This window comes from Mustela nigripes, chromosome 2, assembly GCF_022355385.1.
Source record: "Mustela nigripes isolate SB6536 chromosome 2, MUSNIG.SB6536, whole genome shotgun sequence".
In the NCBI taxonomy this organism is placed as follows: Eukaryota; Metazoa; Chordata; class Mammalia; order Carnivora; family Mustelidae; genus Mustela; species Mustela nigripes.
Genome location: NC_081558.1, coordinates 16,561,057 through 16,577,007, shown reverse-complemented (window position 1 = coordinate 16,577,007; position 15,951 = coordinate 16,561,057). Strand labels below are relative to the sequence as shown.

The 15,951-nt window shown below is 47.4% G+C and overlaps 2 protein-coding genes across 2 annotated transcripts in view; one reads left to right on the top strand and one right to left on the bottom strand.

Annotated features, from left to right (window-relative positions):
- Positions 1-1,371: 1,371 nt before the first annotated feature.
- On the bottom strand, positions 1,372-4,461 carry CRIPTO (cripto, EGF-CFC family member). The gene is made up of 6 exons (XM_059388274.1): positions 4,427-4,461; positions 3,561-3,613; positions 3,350-3,475; positions 2,813-2,927; positions 2,586-2,695; positions 1,372-1,487 (listed from the first exon to the last, which is right to left on the bottom strand). Exons 1-6 carry the CDS (start codon positions 4,459-4,461, stop codon positions 1,372-1,374), a joined length of 555 nt encoding a protein of 184 aa, XP_059244257.1.
- Positions 4,462-14,096: 9,635 nt separating this feature from the next.
- Positions 14,097-15,951, top strand: part of LRRC2 (leucine rich repeat containing 2) — a 42,376-nt gene continuing 40,521 nt past the window's right edge. Inside the window, exon 1 of the mRNA XM_059387812.1 lies at positions 14,097-14,180. The gene's annotated coding sequence lies outside the window, so the exon portion shown is untranslated. The remainder of the gene's footprint in view (positions 14,181-15,951) is intronic.

The window sequence follows — 15,951 nt, the reverse complement described above, 5'->3', positions numbered from 1 at the left end:
ACCCCAAAGATAGATCTGAAGGACCACATGCACCCCAATATTTATAGCAATAATGTCCACAATAGTCAAACTATGGAAAGATCCCAGATGTACACCAACAGATGAATAGATAAAGATGTGGAGAGTGTGTGTATGTACATACATACACACAATGGAATATTATGCAGCCATCAAAAATGAAATCGTGCCATTTACAACAATGTGGCTGGAACTAGAGGATATTATGCTAAGTGAAATAAATCAATCAGAGAAAGACAATCATCATATAGTCTGAAGAGAGGAAAAAATGAAACAAGATGAAACTAGAGAGGGAGAGAAACCATAAGACTCTTAATCATAGGAAACAAACTGAGGGTTGCTAGAGGGGAGGGGATTGGAGGGTTGGGGTAACTGGGTGATGATGGCCATTGGGGAGGGCATGTGTTGTAATGAACACTGCATATTGTAGAAGACTGATGACTCATAGACCTGTATTCCTAACACAAATAATATATGATGTGTTAATTAATTGAATTTAAATTAAAAAAAAAAGAAAATTGCCTTTCAACTTGGGTTTTTAACTTACTTCTTGGGTCCATCTCATCATTAACCAAGTAATTCATTTTATTTTTCTCAATCTCTCTTCCATTTGCTTCCTCTTTTCTACCAGTCTCCCTGGTGTGTGTACACACACACACACACACACACACACACTTATAATACTCCGCATCCAGTCCCTCACCTCCAGAGGGACATCTGCCTTCTTGTCTGCTGTTTTTACAGATGGTCCCTTTCCTTTTACGGACAAGGTCTTAATTGATTTTGATCAACTCTAGTAAAATATTTAGCCTCAGTTCCACATTAGGAGTAGCCTTTAATAATCTGAAGATAGAATCCAATTGTTTAAGGAAAATACTAAGAAACCCTTGGTAGAGTTAGCTGAATCAAGGAATGTAGACCTTGCTCACAGTGTAGATATGGCTTTTTTTTTTTTTTTTTAAGATTTTATTTATTTGAGAGAGAGAGAGCAAGAGAGAGCACAAGGGGTGGGGAGAAGGAGATGGAGGGAGAAGCAGACTCCCCACTGTGCAGGGAGCCTGACACGGGGCTCGATTCCAGGCCTCGGTTATCCTGACCTGAGCCAAAGGCAGATGCTTAACTGACTGAGCTACCCAGGCGCCCCTATGGCTGACTTTATTTTAAGAGAAATTTTTTGGAGACAGCAGGGCAGAGGAAAGTAGTTAGTACTTGAAGAAAATGTTAGGGACCTTGATGAAAATCTATTCACTATTTCAAGGCAACTAACCAATGATCATCTCTGGGGACATGGGAGTGACAGTCTTTACAGGTTATGAAACTCGGATGACAAAATACTGCTTATGCAAGTGTCGATTAACAGTAACTTTGTAGAGTGAGGCAGATGCCAGCCAGTGAGAAAGTGGTGCCCAAAGACAGTGTTAATTCTGGAGTCCTGGAGACCAGGACGTGCTCCTCCATCACATGGCCATCTGAAAGGGAGGACACTTGGTCAGTAAAGGAAATCCTCCAGCAAACCAGCCAAAAATCAGTTGGGATTCAATATTTGATGAATAAGAGTATGTTTACAGGATCAAGAGTACTGATCACTCGAAATTCAGACTCCCCTGAAAAAAATCTCTTTCAGCAGAAGTCACCATGGGCCTACTGTTCCCTTGGGTTTCCCCTGGACACGTGCTCTCACACCTGGAAACTTACCCCAGCTGGTGACACCTTTGATGACAGGGGAGCCACAGGACTTGCTCAGGTGTCAACGAGGAGACAGCACATTTTTGGGCCCCAAGTTCCAGGAAGAAAATATGGCCTCCACCCCTGCAGTCATCCCGCTCATACTTAGCAAACGCCAATCCTGGGCCTGACAGCCAGGAGGCAAGTGGAAAAGCCACAGTCCCCGTGTGGGTCAGGGCTCCCATCTTGCACTCAAGAGAATCATCTGCTTTCATTTAGTATCTGGACTCGACCCTGGGCAGTGGCTAACATCCCCAGGGTCAGAACTCCGAGAGGCCTCTGCACTTGGGGAGGACCTAGAAATCTGGCTCAGGGTGGGGGGGATCCCTGCCCTTCTTGCTACTGTTTTCCTCAAACCAGTAAGAACTCACAAGGTGACAAGGCCGAGATCCCTTGAGGACCCATGAGGAAGCTCCTGAGGAATGAGAGGGGGCGGTCGAGCCTCTGGTGGAATTTAAGGGCAGGAGTTGGGAGTTGTTCACAGGGAGCTTATCTGGGTCACCCTGCCCAAAGGAAAGGAGAGCCCAAGAGCACCTCTTGGTGTTTAAGAGGCCAGCCTTTTTCTTGTTTGTTTTCCTTAGAAGTTCACACACTGTAACGTGTCAAATAGCCTTGACATAACTCTCCACCTGGAAGGTGACATTTCTGAGGCAGTAAATCGGAGAGACACCAGCGTGACCCGTCCCCCCCCCCCCCAATCTGGAGCTCTCTGATGCTTTTACAAGCAGCCCTTCAGGGGCCAGCACCTAGCAAGCTGTGGGGTAAGAGGACAGAGCCCCTTCACCAAGGGGCCCCAGGCAACTAACTAACTTGAAAGGACAGAAGAGAGGACTATGGCTTACCACAGCCCGGTAGGAATGTCTGCCGGAAGCAGTGAAGCCGGCCACGCCAGCATTTACACATGGAGCATCTCCTGGGCAGCCAGGTGTCATGGGGCACCGACTCACAGTTCCTGGGAAGGAACAGATAAGGCGATGCATTTGGGTTTTTAACTCCCTTCTCTTTTCCTCTCTGTACCCCCTTCCACCCCCGCCACCATCCCCCCCACCCCACCCCTCCAGTGGCTTACTCTTTCCGGGAATCATGCTCACAGTTGCGGCCATAGAAGGACGGTGGGCAGGCACAGAAGGACCCCAGCATGCAGGTGCCCCCATTCAGACAGCAAGTTCTGTTTAACTCCTTACCTGAAATGTAATTAGAGGTGGCTGAGGGGCGGTGGGGGACTGAAAAGCTAAAGCCCCTGGGAGCAAAGGTTAATACAGGGCTAAGGGCTTGGTCTCCCCAGTGATCGGAGATGTCTGCAGTCTTGTGAACTGCACAGAAAGGCACTCTTGCTTTTTAGTGGAGCCTCTGAGCAGAGAAACTTTTTCACGCTCAGGCCAGGGGTGGTTCCCAGAACCCAGGGAATCAGGAGGGAAACTGCGTGCGTCCCAGGGAGGTCAAATACACTCTGCCGGTCTAGGCTCCAGGGCCAAGCCCCAGTCCAACCATCTGCCCAGCTCCCGAATCAGCTTGCCAACCAGGAGAAAGAGCGTCAGAGAGAGAGGAAACAGGAAGGACCAGGATGGTCATAGCACGAGGTAGACCTAAGGGAGTTGGGGCTTACTATCCTGGATGCCTAAGGTCGGCACAAACGGGGAAGACCGGTGACGAACCGCAGGCTCCTCCCGGGACCGAACGCTGGCATCTCTTAAGGGCGGCTCTCTCCTCGCAAGTTCACGGTGGCCCAACCCTTGACGACAAAAATCAACGGATGGATTCAGGATTTCAGGCCGGGTGAAAATTGCTGCTGATCAAAATAACAAAAGGTCTCTCACCAGCAACTAATTCCAGTTCAAACGCTTTGGAAATGGCCATGATCAGAATCACACTGGGAAGATGAAATCAGACACCCGTTAGCCAAACAAGGCAAAGAAAATCCTTTGCCTTAACAGAATTAACACCTTGGTCTTCCCAGCACAAGGACAAGACCGCAGACCATTAGGGAGAAATTGTAGAGCCCTACTTTTCTTTCTCCTTCCTTTCTTTTCAAATGGCTAACTCAGGAAACAACATCAAGAGCAATGATGAGACTAAAAATCACCTAAAAGCTAATTTTTTCAATGTTTCATGACTTCTTGGGCTCTGTCCTTCTAGAGCCATAATTTTAAGTCGGCGTAAATCTTTTAGCTTCGATCTCACAGAACACGTATTCTCCTGCACTTAGATTTCCTATAAGAATTTTGAAATGACCACAGGACTGTCTCTGTAATCAGTGAATCACATTTTACAAACCATTTCAAATACACCAGTCGTTTAAAAGATTTTTCAGGTTAAAACAAATCCTCCCATGACTCTTCACAGTTTTGCAAATACTGAATCTATGCCTTCAGACTTCTCAGAAGCAGATTTTTAAATCTGGTGGTTGATATCGACCTTTTCTTACCCAAGAGAGGAAAACGCTAATCAGCTGCCCGGGCAGTGCATTAACCCGACTGAAAATGTTAAAAGCCAACGGCGAAGCTGGATGGAACTCTTTTAAGTGTGAAGTTCCGGTTCTTTGGGGGAGAAAATAGCATCCCTGTTGCCAGCCCTTTTTAAGTTTGGGCAAGATGAAGCCAAACGACAGAGAGGGGGTAGAACATTATTTCTGCAGGTGGCAAGTTCTAGTCATCAGAAGCTCACGTTCAAGATGGGTTCATACCTGCAGGAGAAGCGCTCCATCTTTCCGCCGTCCATAGCTCCTAACAAGTTAGGGGGAAAAGAAGGTCAGCATGGCTTTCATTCATGGTCGTTGCTAGAACACCCAAAGAAAAACATTAATTTCCTGAAGTGAAAATGGGAATTTAGAAAGAAGAGTATCCCCGATGAGAGATATGCTTTCCCCAAAAGGTCTTAGGAGGAGCGGGAGCCAGGATGTCTGGGAGACTGGGGGCTCAACACCGAGCTGGTCCTAAGGAATGCTTTGAGCTTAGCTGGGGAGCCAGCCCGGCTGGGGCCTCTCCTTCTTCACCAACCAGGCCGGCAGCGGGGAGGGCCCGCAGGTGGGCGGGGAGGGCCCGCAGGTGGGCGCGGAGGCGGAGACCCCCGCCCATCACGGTGCAGAGCCTCTCCTGGGCTGAGGGGAGGGCGGTGAAGCCTTCCCACCAAGTGGGATGGAAAAGGCGGGGTCTTGTTAAACTGGTTAACTAGCCGTAATGTCTCCATCATTAGTTGCCTCCTTAAAACAAAACAAAACAAAACAAAATCGGATTTACTCTTTAAAAAAAAAAAAAAAAAGCTTGGGGTGCCTAGGTGGCTCAGTCATTAAGCGTCCGGTGTTCCCAGGTCCTGGGATTGAACCCCGCATCAGGCTCCCTGCTCAGTGGGAGGCCTGCTTCTCCCTCTCCCACTAAATAAAATCTTAAATTGAAAAAAGAAAAAAAAAAGCAAATCAATTGTTCTGTGCAGTTGGTAATTCCAGACTGGAGGAGTGATGGAAAATGATTGCTTTTCTTTTTCTCTTTTTTTCTTAAAGGATTTTATTTATTTATTTGTGAGAGGGAGAGAGAGAGCGAGTAAGCAGGAGCCGGGAAGGGGCAGAGGGAGAGGGAGAAGCAGGCTCCCCACCAAACAGAGAGCCCTACACGGGCTCCATCCCAGGACGCTGGGATGAGGACTGAAGCCAAAGGCAGATGCTTTACCCACTGAGCCACCTAGGCACCCCGAAAGTGATTGCTTTAATCAGGAAATCCTCAACACCACTGATGGGTCTCATCTCAAGGAGTTTGGTATTGTATTGCCAAGTTTTATTTGAAATTTCCTTTCATCTTTGTTTTTCCCCGAAAAAGTTGTGTTGAGCCTAGCGCTTGACCCTGGGTGTCCTCAGGTGGCTGAGTTGGGTGTGTCTCCACCAGCGGGAGGAGAAAGACTAGGAAGCCCCCTGGGGGTAAGTTCAGGGTCGTTAGGGGGCTCTAGGGGTTCCTGAACCCCTGTGAGTGAGTGTAAATTCCGGGCGGGGCGAATTCCAAGTGGTGTCTCCGCCTGACTCCCCAAGACACCGGAATTAACCCCCGATTCTGGGTCCTGTGTTATCCCACAAGTGTTATTTGGTGGTTTGTGGGAGGCCCCCCCACCCCCCCCCCGCCCAGGCTTCCACTGGAGAGGCGCGCCCGTGAGCTGGAGTCCCCACTGAGCGTCTCGCAGACGACCTAATTTGCCCCAAGTCATGAGTAGTTCGAGGTATCACTTAATTCTAATTTCTAAAGGAAAAGCCTGGTTGGTGTTTACCCAATGCTGCTGGGCACACGGGGGTGAGGCTTTTCCGTGCTGCTTTCACCCATCTCTGTCCATTGAGGTCACACCGTGGCAGAAAGGAACGGGCAGCATCTGGCCATCCCATTGTCAGTGTCCCCCGTGTGCAGACCACGGGCCACAGGTGCTGAGAGGAGCCCTCGATGGCTTCCACATTGGCTTCTTGGGGGAGTTAAATTAAGAATAATTTTTACGGGGAGTAGGGCTCCATCAGAGCAAAGGTGGGGTGCATCCCACTTACTTGACTCTAGCAGCAGCCGGCTGCTGGGTTCGGGTTGAGCTTCAGCTCCTACTGTGGCCTTTTGACTTGTTAAAGTCTTCAGGTAGCGTGCTGATTTGCATCGGGAATCGGGAGCTTAGCTGGAAGTTCTGGAAGCTGGATGTGGGGGAGGGCAGTGCGTAAGAGAAGGCTAACCACCCAGCCCCAGCAACTGCAAAGAACCAGAGTGTGAAGAAAGTATAGTATAAACTTGCGTCCTGTTACCATGCTCTGCTGCATTGCCCTCTCCAGATACTGCCTTTTTTTTTTTTTTTTTGGGGTGCAGATTGAAGGTCTGGGGCAATCCTGTGTTGGCCAGTGGTTTTCCCCTGTCTTTCTCCCTCTCCTCGAGCCTCCCTGTTCCCCAAGATTCAACAATATTGGGGCGCCTGGGTGGCTCAGTGGGTTAAGCCTCTGCCTTCGGCTCGGGTCATGAATCCCGGGGTCCTCGGATCAAGCCCCGCATTGGGCTCTCTGCTCAGCGGGGAGCCTGCTTCCTCCTCTCTCTCTGCCTGTCTCTCCGCATACTTGTGATTTCTGTCAAATGGATAAAATAAAAAATATTAAAAAAAAAAAGATTCAACAATATTGAAATTAAGTCAATTAATAACCCTATGTCAGCCTCTAAGTGTCTGAGGGAAAGGAAGAGTAGTCGCATGTCTTTCCCTTTAAATCAAAAGCTAGAAATGACGAAGCTTAAAGAGGAAGGCACATCCAAAGCCTAGACAGGCTGTGAGTGAAGCCTTCTGTGTCAGTTAGCCAAGCTGTGAATGCAAAGGCAAAGTTCTTGAAGGAAATGAAAAGTGGGACACCAGGGGACACTCAATGATAAGTAAGTCAAAAAGCCTTACTGCGGAGAGGCAGAAAGTTTCTCCAGCCAGCAAATTCCTAGCACTGGAATTGCGCGGTTGAAGGGTGGACACGTCCGAATCATTTTCCAAGAAGGGTGCATCGGTATCTACACACCACCCCGCTCCACTTCTCTCCCCCACCCCACATCCCTCTCCTAACCAGCTGGTTGCCAAAAGCATCTTAATTTTTACTAATTCTGTACATAGAAATAGTATGTCCTTATTTGGATTTACACTGTGGCCTGGGCTTTATTGGATGTTGTATTTCTCTCTCTATGAGCTGGCATGAAAGAGTGCTTGGGGGAACTTGCAGTGGCTTCTTTTTTGTCATTTGCTCTGGGAAAGCCCTTCCCCAGCTTCCGGTTAGCCGAGAGCCCCCGGTCCTGGCGCCCGCTGCTGGAGTTCACCTTATCTTATCAACACTGTATTGCAAACTGCTTGTTTTCCGGAATTTTGCCAACCCTTCCCCCTATGCCTTCTCCCCCAGACTAGGAGGTCCAGAAACCTGGTGTGCCAGATTTTGAGTTTCCCCATCCTTCCGTGCTGTGTCTGCTGGTGTGCTAATAGGACTCCGGCTGCCCCATCCCTGGCTGAAGGAAATGTCGTCTTAGCCTCCATTTCGCAAAGAGGGGGGTTGGGGGGGGCAGGACGAAGGCAAGGGCTTTGAGAGGCACCACAGGAAAACAACTTGCTTCCCCTATCCAGAGCCAGGAAATACAACAAAGAATGCCCCTCCCCCCAAACAATAAAGGAGAAAAAAAAGAAATCCCAAGTGCTCCAAAGCTCCCTGATTCTGGGCATCTACTTCAGAAGAACTCACCCTAGAGAAGACAAGGTAATCTTGCGCACTTACTGGAAAAGTCTCATTGAGACTTTTAGACATGGCTACGGTTTAGAATTCTCTCCCAGCAGAACTTTTCCTCTAATCGTATTCAACAAATATTTACTGACTGGCTACTCCGGGCTGAGCACAGTGGGGGAGACAGGGATCTGGGACACCACTCCCTCCTGCCCTAAGACGAGCCCAGAAATCTACGCCAAGTGCCATTTTATTTTATCAAAACTCTCTGCTGATGAGGAGGGAGCGGTCACTTCCGGAGGGCCCACTGACCAAGTCCTGACTCCAGCAGAGAGATGGTTTTCACAAGACCTGGAGAACCTCATTTAAAAGTGCTTCTTAAGTGGATTTTGTATGGGATTGCATCCGGGCATTCTTCACAGCTCTTGATGGTTTTGAAATGGATTCAGAGCAAGTGGAAGTCCAAGGCTGAAATGCAAATCCCGAGTGGTATCAGAAATCAATTACAGTGAGGCTTCCTGTATGCAGAAGGCCCCGGGGAAACTTTGAAGCTGTGCCCCACCCTGGAGAGCCCTGAGCCAGGCTGCCCTTCCGAGTTATGCCACCATGATAATCCGCGGATGTTGCGTTGAGCCACTTACCTCTGTGAGAATTTGTTACCCAGCAACGGAGAACGAATGCAAACACTTTGGAACTTTTTTTTTTTTAATTGGAGTATGTCATGCACTCATAAAAATGTACAAATAACAAGGGTTGTAGCTTAAAAACTATTCCAAAGTACCACATAACCACCACCCAGGTCAAGAATAAGAATATTGGGGCGCCTGGGTGGCTTGGTCGTTAAGCCTTTGGCTCAGGTTATGATCCCAGGGTCCTGGGATTGAGCCCCACATTGGGCTCCCTGCTCAGCAGGAAGCCTGCTTCTCCCTCTCCCACTCCCCCTACTTGTATTCCCTCTCTCGCTGTGTCTTCTATCAAATAAATAAAATTTTTTTTTAAAATCCTCTTAAAAAAAAAAAGAATAAGAATATTGCTAGAACCCCAGAAGTCCACCTCTCACTTCTCCAAGCTAACTACTTTTCTTATTTCTAATGCTATAGTCTGGTTTCTCCATGGGTTTGGACCTTTATCTAATCCCAAGTGTGTGTGTGTGTGTGTGTGTGTGTGTCTGCTTCTCTCTGCTCAACGTTACGCAGGGGGAAGCCATCCATGTCGTTGGTAGAAATTTGCTCCTCTTCACGGCTCTGTGGTGCCCATTGCATTGAATCTACCCAAGGACTCAGCACTACTTTATCGGAAAGATCATTCTTACATCACTGCTCTACAATGCCCTTTTTCATCAAGAATCATTTGCTCAGAGGTTGTGAGTTTTTTTTTTAAATATCTCATTCAGTTGCCTTATTCTGTTTGATTATCCCCTTTGTCTCTTCTTGTAGAACACACACACACATTACTCACCAACAACATGATTCTACATGTAGGCAATCCAAAGGACTCTAAAGATGAACTATGGGACTTGAGGAGTGTTCTGAGCATAACTGGTATTGTCCTGAAATTTATAAGTCCTAATCCCTAGAATCTCAGAAATGACTGTTGGAGATAGGGCCTTCGATGAGGTAGTTAAGGTAAGATGAGCTCATGTGGGTGGACACATGTTGGATGTCCTCGTTAAGGAGAGGAGATGAGGACTAAGCCTTGTGCTTGCACAGGGAAGACCATGTGATGACCCAGGGAGAAGATGCCCACTGTAAGCCAAGAAGAGAGGACGCAGAAGAAACCAAACCTTCTGACACCTTGCTCTTGAACCTCTGGCCTCCCGAACTGTAAGAAAAGAAATGTCTGTTGTTGAAGCCCCTAGGTCTGTGGTATTTGCTATGCAGCACTAGCCAAATTACATAGCAAGTAAATTTCACAAGGGGACTGGAAGCAAGGTCAACAATGAGAGAAGTCTGCCACCTGGAAGAGGGCGCCCCACTCAACTGTGCCAGCAACTTGATCTTGGACTTCCAGCTTCCAGAGCCATGAGACTATAACCCACCCGGTGTACAGTACCTTATTATAGCACCCGAATGGATGGAGAGAGTATGTGAACAGGCACACTGCTGGTGAATCTGACTGTGAAAGGCCACAGGGGAATTAATCAGAAAGACTGCATGGGACTCTGAGCAGACTAGCTAGTCCAGAACTGGATCCCTCTAGCTAGAGCAAGCCTACAGTGAATCCAAGATTTTAATAATGGGGGAAAAAAAGTGCCATTTATTTTCCATCTCAATTTCTGGGTATGTATTTCTCCTTATCCGCTCATGAAAATCACCAGGTCGGAGATCCACTGTCTTATTTCATCTTTAGATAAGCCATTCAGGGTTTCCTGAGTGCGTTTTCCCCAGAGCTCTAGACAGGCGCACTGATTTGACAAAGATTTATCACTGATGTGGACTTCGTTTATGAAGCATTTTTGGGGGGGTGCTCCTTGTGTCCATGTTCCAGGTCACACTGTGCCAGACTGATGCCAACACCCAAGGCCATGCTTCTTGGAGTTTCTCAACAAATATGTTGAAGGCAGGTGGAAGGAGGAAGGTGAGTGCATATCCCTGGGCACATTTAACCTGCTTTAAAGAAGTTACTAAGCCTCAGCTTCATTTTCCTGCATTATCTTCCCACAATGGGAATATGAACACCTGCCCCACAAGAGATGCTCTACTACAGACTTCTTTTTTTTTTAAAGTGGCGAATTTTATGTTGTGTGTGTGTGTGTCTGTGTGTTTAAAGATTTTATTTATTTATTTGACAGAGACAGAGAGAGAAGGAATACAAGCAGGGGGAGTGGGAATGGGAGAGGGAGAAGCAGGCTTCCGGCTGAGCAAAGAGCCCGATGTGGGGCTCGATCCCAGGACCCTGGGATCATGACCTTAGCCAAAGGCAGATGCTGAACGACTGAGCCATCCAGGTGCCCCAAGATACTCTACTACATATTTCTTATATTTGATAAGATATCTTATTATTACATAAATATTAGATAAACACGTACTATAGTTCTAGCACATTTAGGCATTTGACAAATGACACTGCCTTTTTATACATCTCTTTCCCTCCTGAAGCAGGTCAAGCAATGCTCATTCATTCATTCGTTACTCTTACCATGTGCCAGGCAACAGACTTGGGATGACCACCAAGATTTAAAGGAACTACACTGCCTATCCTCAGACCGTTACAGTCAAGAGGAAATATACACGTCATTAAGGGCGTTTCATCAGTGTTAGCGGGTCTGTCTAGATGATGACGCAGCAGCAAAAGAAGGAAGGGGTCACTTTCCCAGAGGAGAGGAGTCAGAGTGGGGAACAGGTACAAAAGCTGGACTGGGGCTGGCTGAAGGAGGGCACAGAAGTGTGATGGAGCAGGCTGGTGGCCTGTGAGCCCTGGTGACCAGCAGGGGGCGGGCTCTGGGGTAAGGGCCGGGGGCCCTGGAGACCCAGCACACCAAGAATTTTGCCTTGTAACGTAGCACTATGAAGAATCCAGCAGGAGAGTGACCTGGGCAGGTCTGCGTGTTTGGAAAGATCTCTCTGGCATCAGAAGGACATAATGCGGGTACAGAAGCTGGAGGCAACTGTTGAAACAGGGCAGGAGGGGAGCGGCTAGAGCAGTGGGTACAGGGGCTGGACAGGTGGAATCTGGAGGCTCTACAGAGATTGAGTAGGAGGAGGGAGTAGTGACTCGCTCTGAGGGCAATGTGCATTTTCTAGTTTCCTAAGGGCTTAGAAAAAAAGAGAACCATGTATTTAAAAAAAAAAGCACAAACAGGCTTCTGGATGCAGCATGGTATCTCAGGGAGGTCACTGGTGTTCCCAGGTTCACCTGAGAACAGGGAATCCTCAGGCCTCATAGCCTGTTCTGTGTAACAGATGGAGCAACGCCTCTCTGTCGGTGTGGTGGCCAGCGTATGTGATGAGGTAACAGAAAATGCTGAATGTCATTTCCGCGATGTTAGGGACAGTGGTACCTTTTATCTCCTGTTTTGTTTCTGGTATTTTTCAAGGTTAGATATGTCATAAAGCACCCAGAATTGTGCCTAGGATTTAAGAGGCACACAAAAAGTGTGAGTAATGATTCATGGTGTGTGTGTGTGTGTGTGTGTGTGTTTTGTGTTTTTTTGTTTGTTTTGTTTTGACTTTGTGTGTATTTCATTTTAATCTTACAAGGATAGGGCGCCTGGGTGGCTCAGTGGGTTAGGCCGCTGCCTTAGGCTCAGGTCATGATCTCGGAGTCCTGGGATCGAGTCCCGCATCGGGCTCTCTGCTCAGCAGAGAGCCTGCTTCCCTCTCTCTCTCTGCCTGCCTCTCCATCTACTTGTGATTTCTCTCTGTCAAATAAATAAATAAAATCTTTAAAAAAAAAAAAAATCTTACAAGGATAGTACCAAAATTTAAAAAAAAAAAAAAAGAAACGAAGAAAATTAAACAAAAGTAGCTCCATCTCCATTTGCACCAGCCCACACGAAGAGCTTCCAGTGGGAATTTTAAGATTGGCATTCTTGATGATTTCAGTTTGGCTGAGTGAGAATGACCAGTGCATCCCTGGTTTCCCAGTAGAGGCAGGTCACCGGCAAAATTGTCCTCCAGGGGGCGCCGGTGAGCATCACGGCCAGACTGCCTGGAGACCACAGGGATGTGGGGTTCGCGTGCTGGATACAGATGCCGCTACTCCCGGCGGCGGTCCTGGCACCGACGGGCGTTCTGTCCTCCTGCAGTTGAATAACTGTATTTGCGAAGAGGTTTGGCCTCCTCCCAGGGAAAAACTCCTGGCACTTGGTCTCAGAGTAAGTGCCACATTCTGATTCTGGGTTCTTAGCCCTCTCCGTGGCCCATCTTGATGGTGAGGGGAACAGCCACCAGGATGGCCCACTGGGGTCACCCACGTCTAGGGTCCGTGACTCGGGGAGTGCTGCCCAATGGAAATGACATACCAGCCCCCCTGTGTGAGTTTAAAGGTTCTGGCTAGTCACGGTAGCAAAGTAGAGAATTGGGTAAAATTAACTTTTCATAATATATTTCGACAGTACCCAATGTATGTCCCAAATAGTATCATTTGGCCATGTAGTTAGTGTAAGTGACTGTAAGATGGGGGCAGGGCAGCCTTCCCTGGCCTGCCAAGCGGTAAGGCAGGGCCCTCCCCCAGCGCTCCTTCTTCAGTGGGAAGCATTTGGGAACGGTCACAGCAGTAGGGTGAATCAGTCTATAACATTTTGGGTTTTTCATTCTTCTATCATTAGATCACAGTGACGACAGGCGTGTGACACCAGGGATTTACTTGGAAGAAGGCTTTGCAGTGCGTGTGACTCAGAGTTCCCACAGGCATCTGTGGCTCAGAATGGCTGTGAGGCGAGCACTCCGGCCTGCGGCTGTCTGGGCCTGTTTGTGTGTGGGGCCCCCTCAGATTGGAGGCAAACTTGGGGGCCCTCCCCGGAGAGGCCAAAGCTGTGGACAAAGCTGTTGAGAGGCTTCAAGGCCCGCTAGAGGGGACGTGAGTGAAAAAGCGCCCGGCTCTGAGGAAGCAGCGTGGTAATAAGACTGAGTAAGAGCTGGGGAGGTAAGGGGACCCTGGGGGGCGAAGACCACAGGGCAGAGTCCTACCTGCTGCCCCTGGGGAAGGCAGAAACTACAACGTCGTTCTTTCTTTTTTCTTTTTAAAGATTTTATTTACTTATTTGAGAGAGACAGAGAGAGCATGCATGGGGGGAGGGGAGAAGTATATCCCCGCTGAGCAGGGAGCCTGACGTAGGACTCGATCCCAGGAGGCTGGGATCGTGACCCAAGCTGAAGGCAGAGGCTTAACTGACTGAGACACTCGGGCACATTCTTTCCTTCCTCTTCCTCTCTCTCCTCTTCTTCTCCGTCTCATCCTTCTCCTTCTTCAGAATTTATTTTATTTTTTTAAAAAATTTTATTTATTTGACAGACAGAGACCACAAATATGCAGAGAGGCAGGCAGAGAGAGAGGAGGAAGCAGGCTCCCTGCTGAGCACAGAGTCCGATGCGGGGCTCGATCCCACGACCTAAGCCAAAGGCAGAGGCCTTAACCCGCTGAGCCACCCAGGGCGCCCCTCTTCTTCAGATTTTAGTAAATAATCTCTACACCCAAGGAGGGGCTCGAGCTTACAACACCGAGGTCAAGAGTCACATGTTCTGCAGACGGAGCCAGCCGGGTGCCCCTGGAAGTTCTTTCTGGACACAGCCAAGAGATGCAGCATCTGCACACAGTAAGTTTAATACAATAATAACAATTCCTTGTATTAACATAAGTACATTGTGTATTTTAAAATACTTCCTGATTCACATCCCCGCCTGTGAATCGGAAAAGACTGTGGAGTATGCTGAGCTAGGATCACTGGACTTCACCCCAGACTGACTGAGTCAGAACATCCTAGGGGGAGAGGGCTCCACTGGGGCCATGCCCATGAGGAGCCAGTGTTGGGTACCACTGCCCCAGGCTCTGCTAATTCCAGGTCCTTAAGGCCCCTTGTACTGAGGTTCCTGGACCAGCAGCCTTGGCATCACCTGGAGCTTGTTAGGGAGACAGACTCTGGGCCCCTCCCTGGCCTCCTGGGTCAGATTCTGCACTTACTAAGATCCTGGGGGTTGCCAGATAAAACACAGGACTCTTCCAGATAAACCACAAATAAATTTTAAGTATGACTCATGCATTATTGGGAACATACTTATATTGAAAAATCACTTGCGGTTTATCTGAAATTCAGATGTAACTGAAAGTATTTTTATTTGCTAAGTTTCTCAGTTTTATTTGGGAGCTCACTGCAGACTGAGGAGCCTGAGCTGAACAAGGACCTCCTTCTCTAACCCTGGCCTCATACAGGATGCCCATTGTATTTGAATGTATTGGTGGGGGGAAATATTTTTCCACTTAAATATGATGGAGCTTTTGAATAGTTAGCCCTCTCATAAATTGAAAATGTATTTAAGTCGTGTCTGACCTGAAACTGCCTTTTTAATTTATATTCTTTGGTTCAGAGCACCATAAACAAAACAAAACAAAGACCAAACGAAAACAATTACTAAATAGGAAACTCAGATTATGTAGGAAAAAAAAATACTACTCAAATTCTAAGTAATAAAAAGTACATGCAATACTTTAGAGGTAGGACTTCATACTGTCCCAGAGATATATTTGATTCCCATCAACTTGGTGTACAATTTAAAATGATAATTTATCAAAAAAAATTTTGCCTATAAAACTAAAAAAACTTATTTAAAAAATTAGTGCGGGTATAGGTAACTTGTGGTGTTCTATTAGGTTCAGGTGTACGACACGGTGATTCGGTCCTTCCATAGGTCACCCAGTGTTCATCCCGACAAGTGCGCCCCGTAAACCCCATCCCGTATTTCACCCACTCCCCCACCCCCCTCCCCCTGGTAACCAGCAGTTTATTCTCTGTAGTTCAGAGTCTATTTCTTGGTGTGTTTTTCCTCTCTTGTTTCCTTTGCTTGTTTGTCTTGTTTCTTAAATTCCACGTGAGAGACATCATATGGTATTTGATGGACTTATTTCGCTTAGCATTTTACTTTCTTGTTTCTTCCATGTCATTGCAAATGGCAAGGTTTTGTTTTGTTTTGTTTTGTTTTAATGGCTGGTTCCATATTTTGGCTATTGTAAATAATGCTGCTATGAACGTAGGGGTGCATGTATCCCTTTGAATTAGTGGTTTCGTCTTTTTTTTTTTTTTTTTTTGTAAATACCCAGTAGTGTGATTACTGGATTGTAGGGATTGTAGGGTAGTTCTAGTTTTAATCTTTTTGCAGAAACTCCATACCGTTTTTCATAGGGGCCGCCCAACTTTGCATTCCCACCAACAGTGCACGAGGGTTCCTTTTCCTCCACATTCTCACCAACACTGGAGGTTTCCTGTGTTTTTTATTTTAGCCATTCTGACCGGTGTGAGAGCTCATTGTCGTTTTGATTTGCATTTGAGTGATGTTGAACATCTTTTCATGCGTCTGTTGGCCATCTGGATG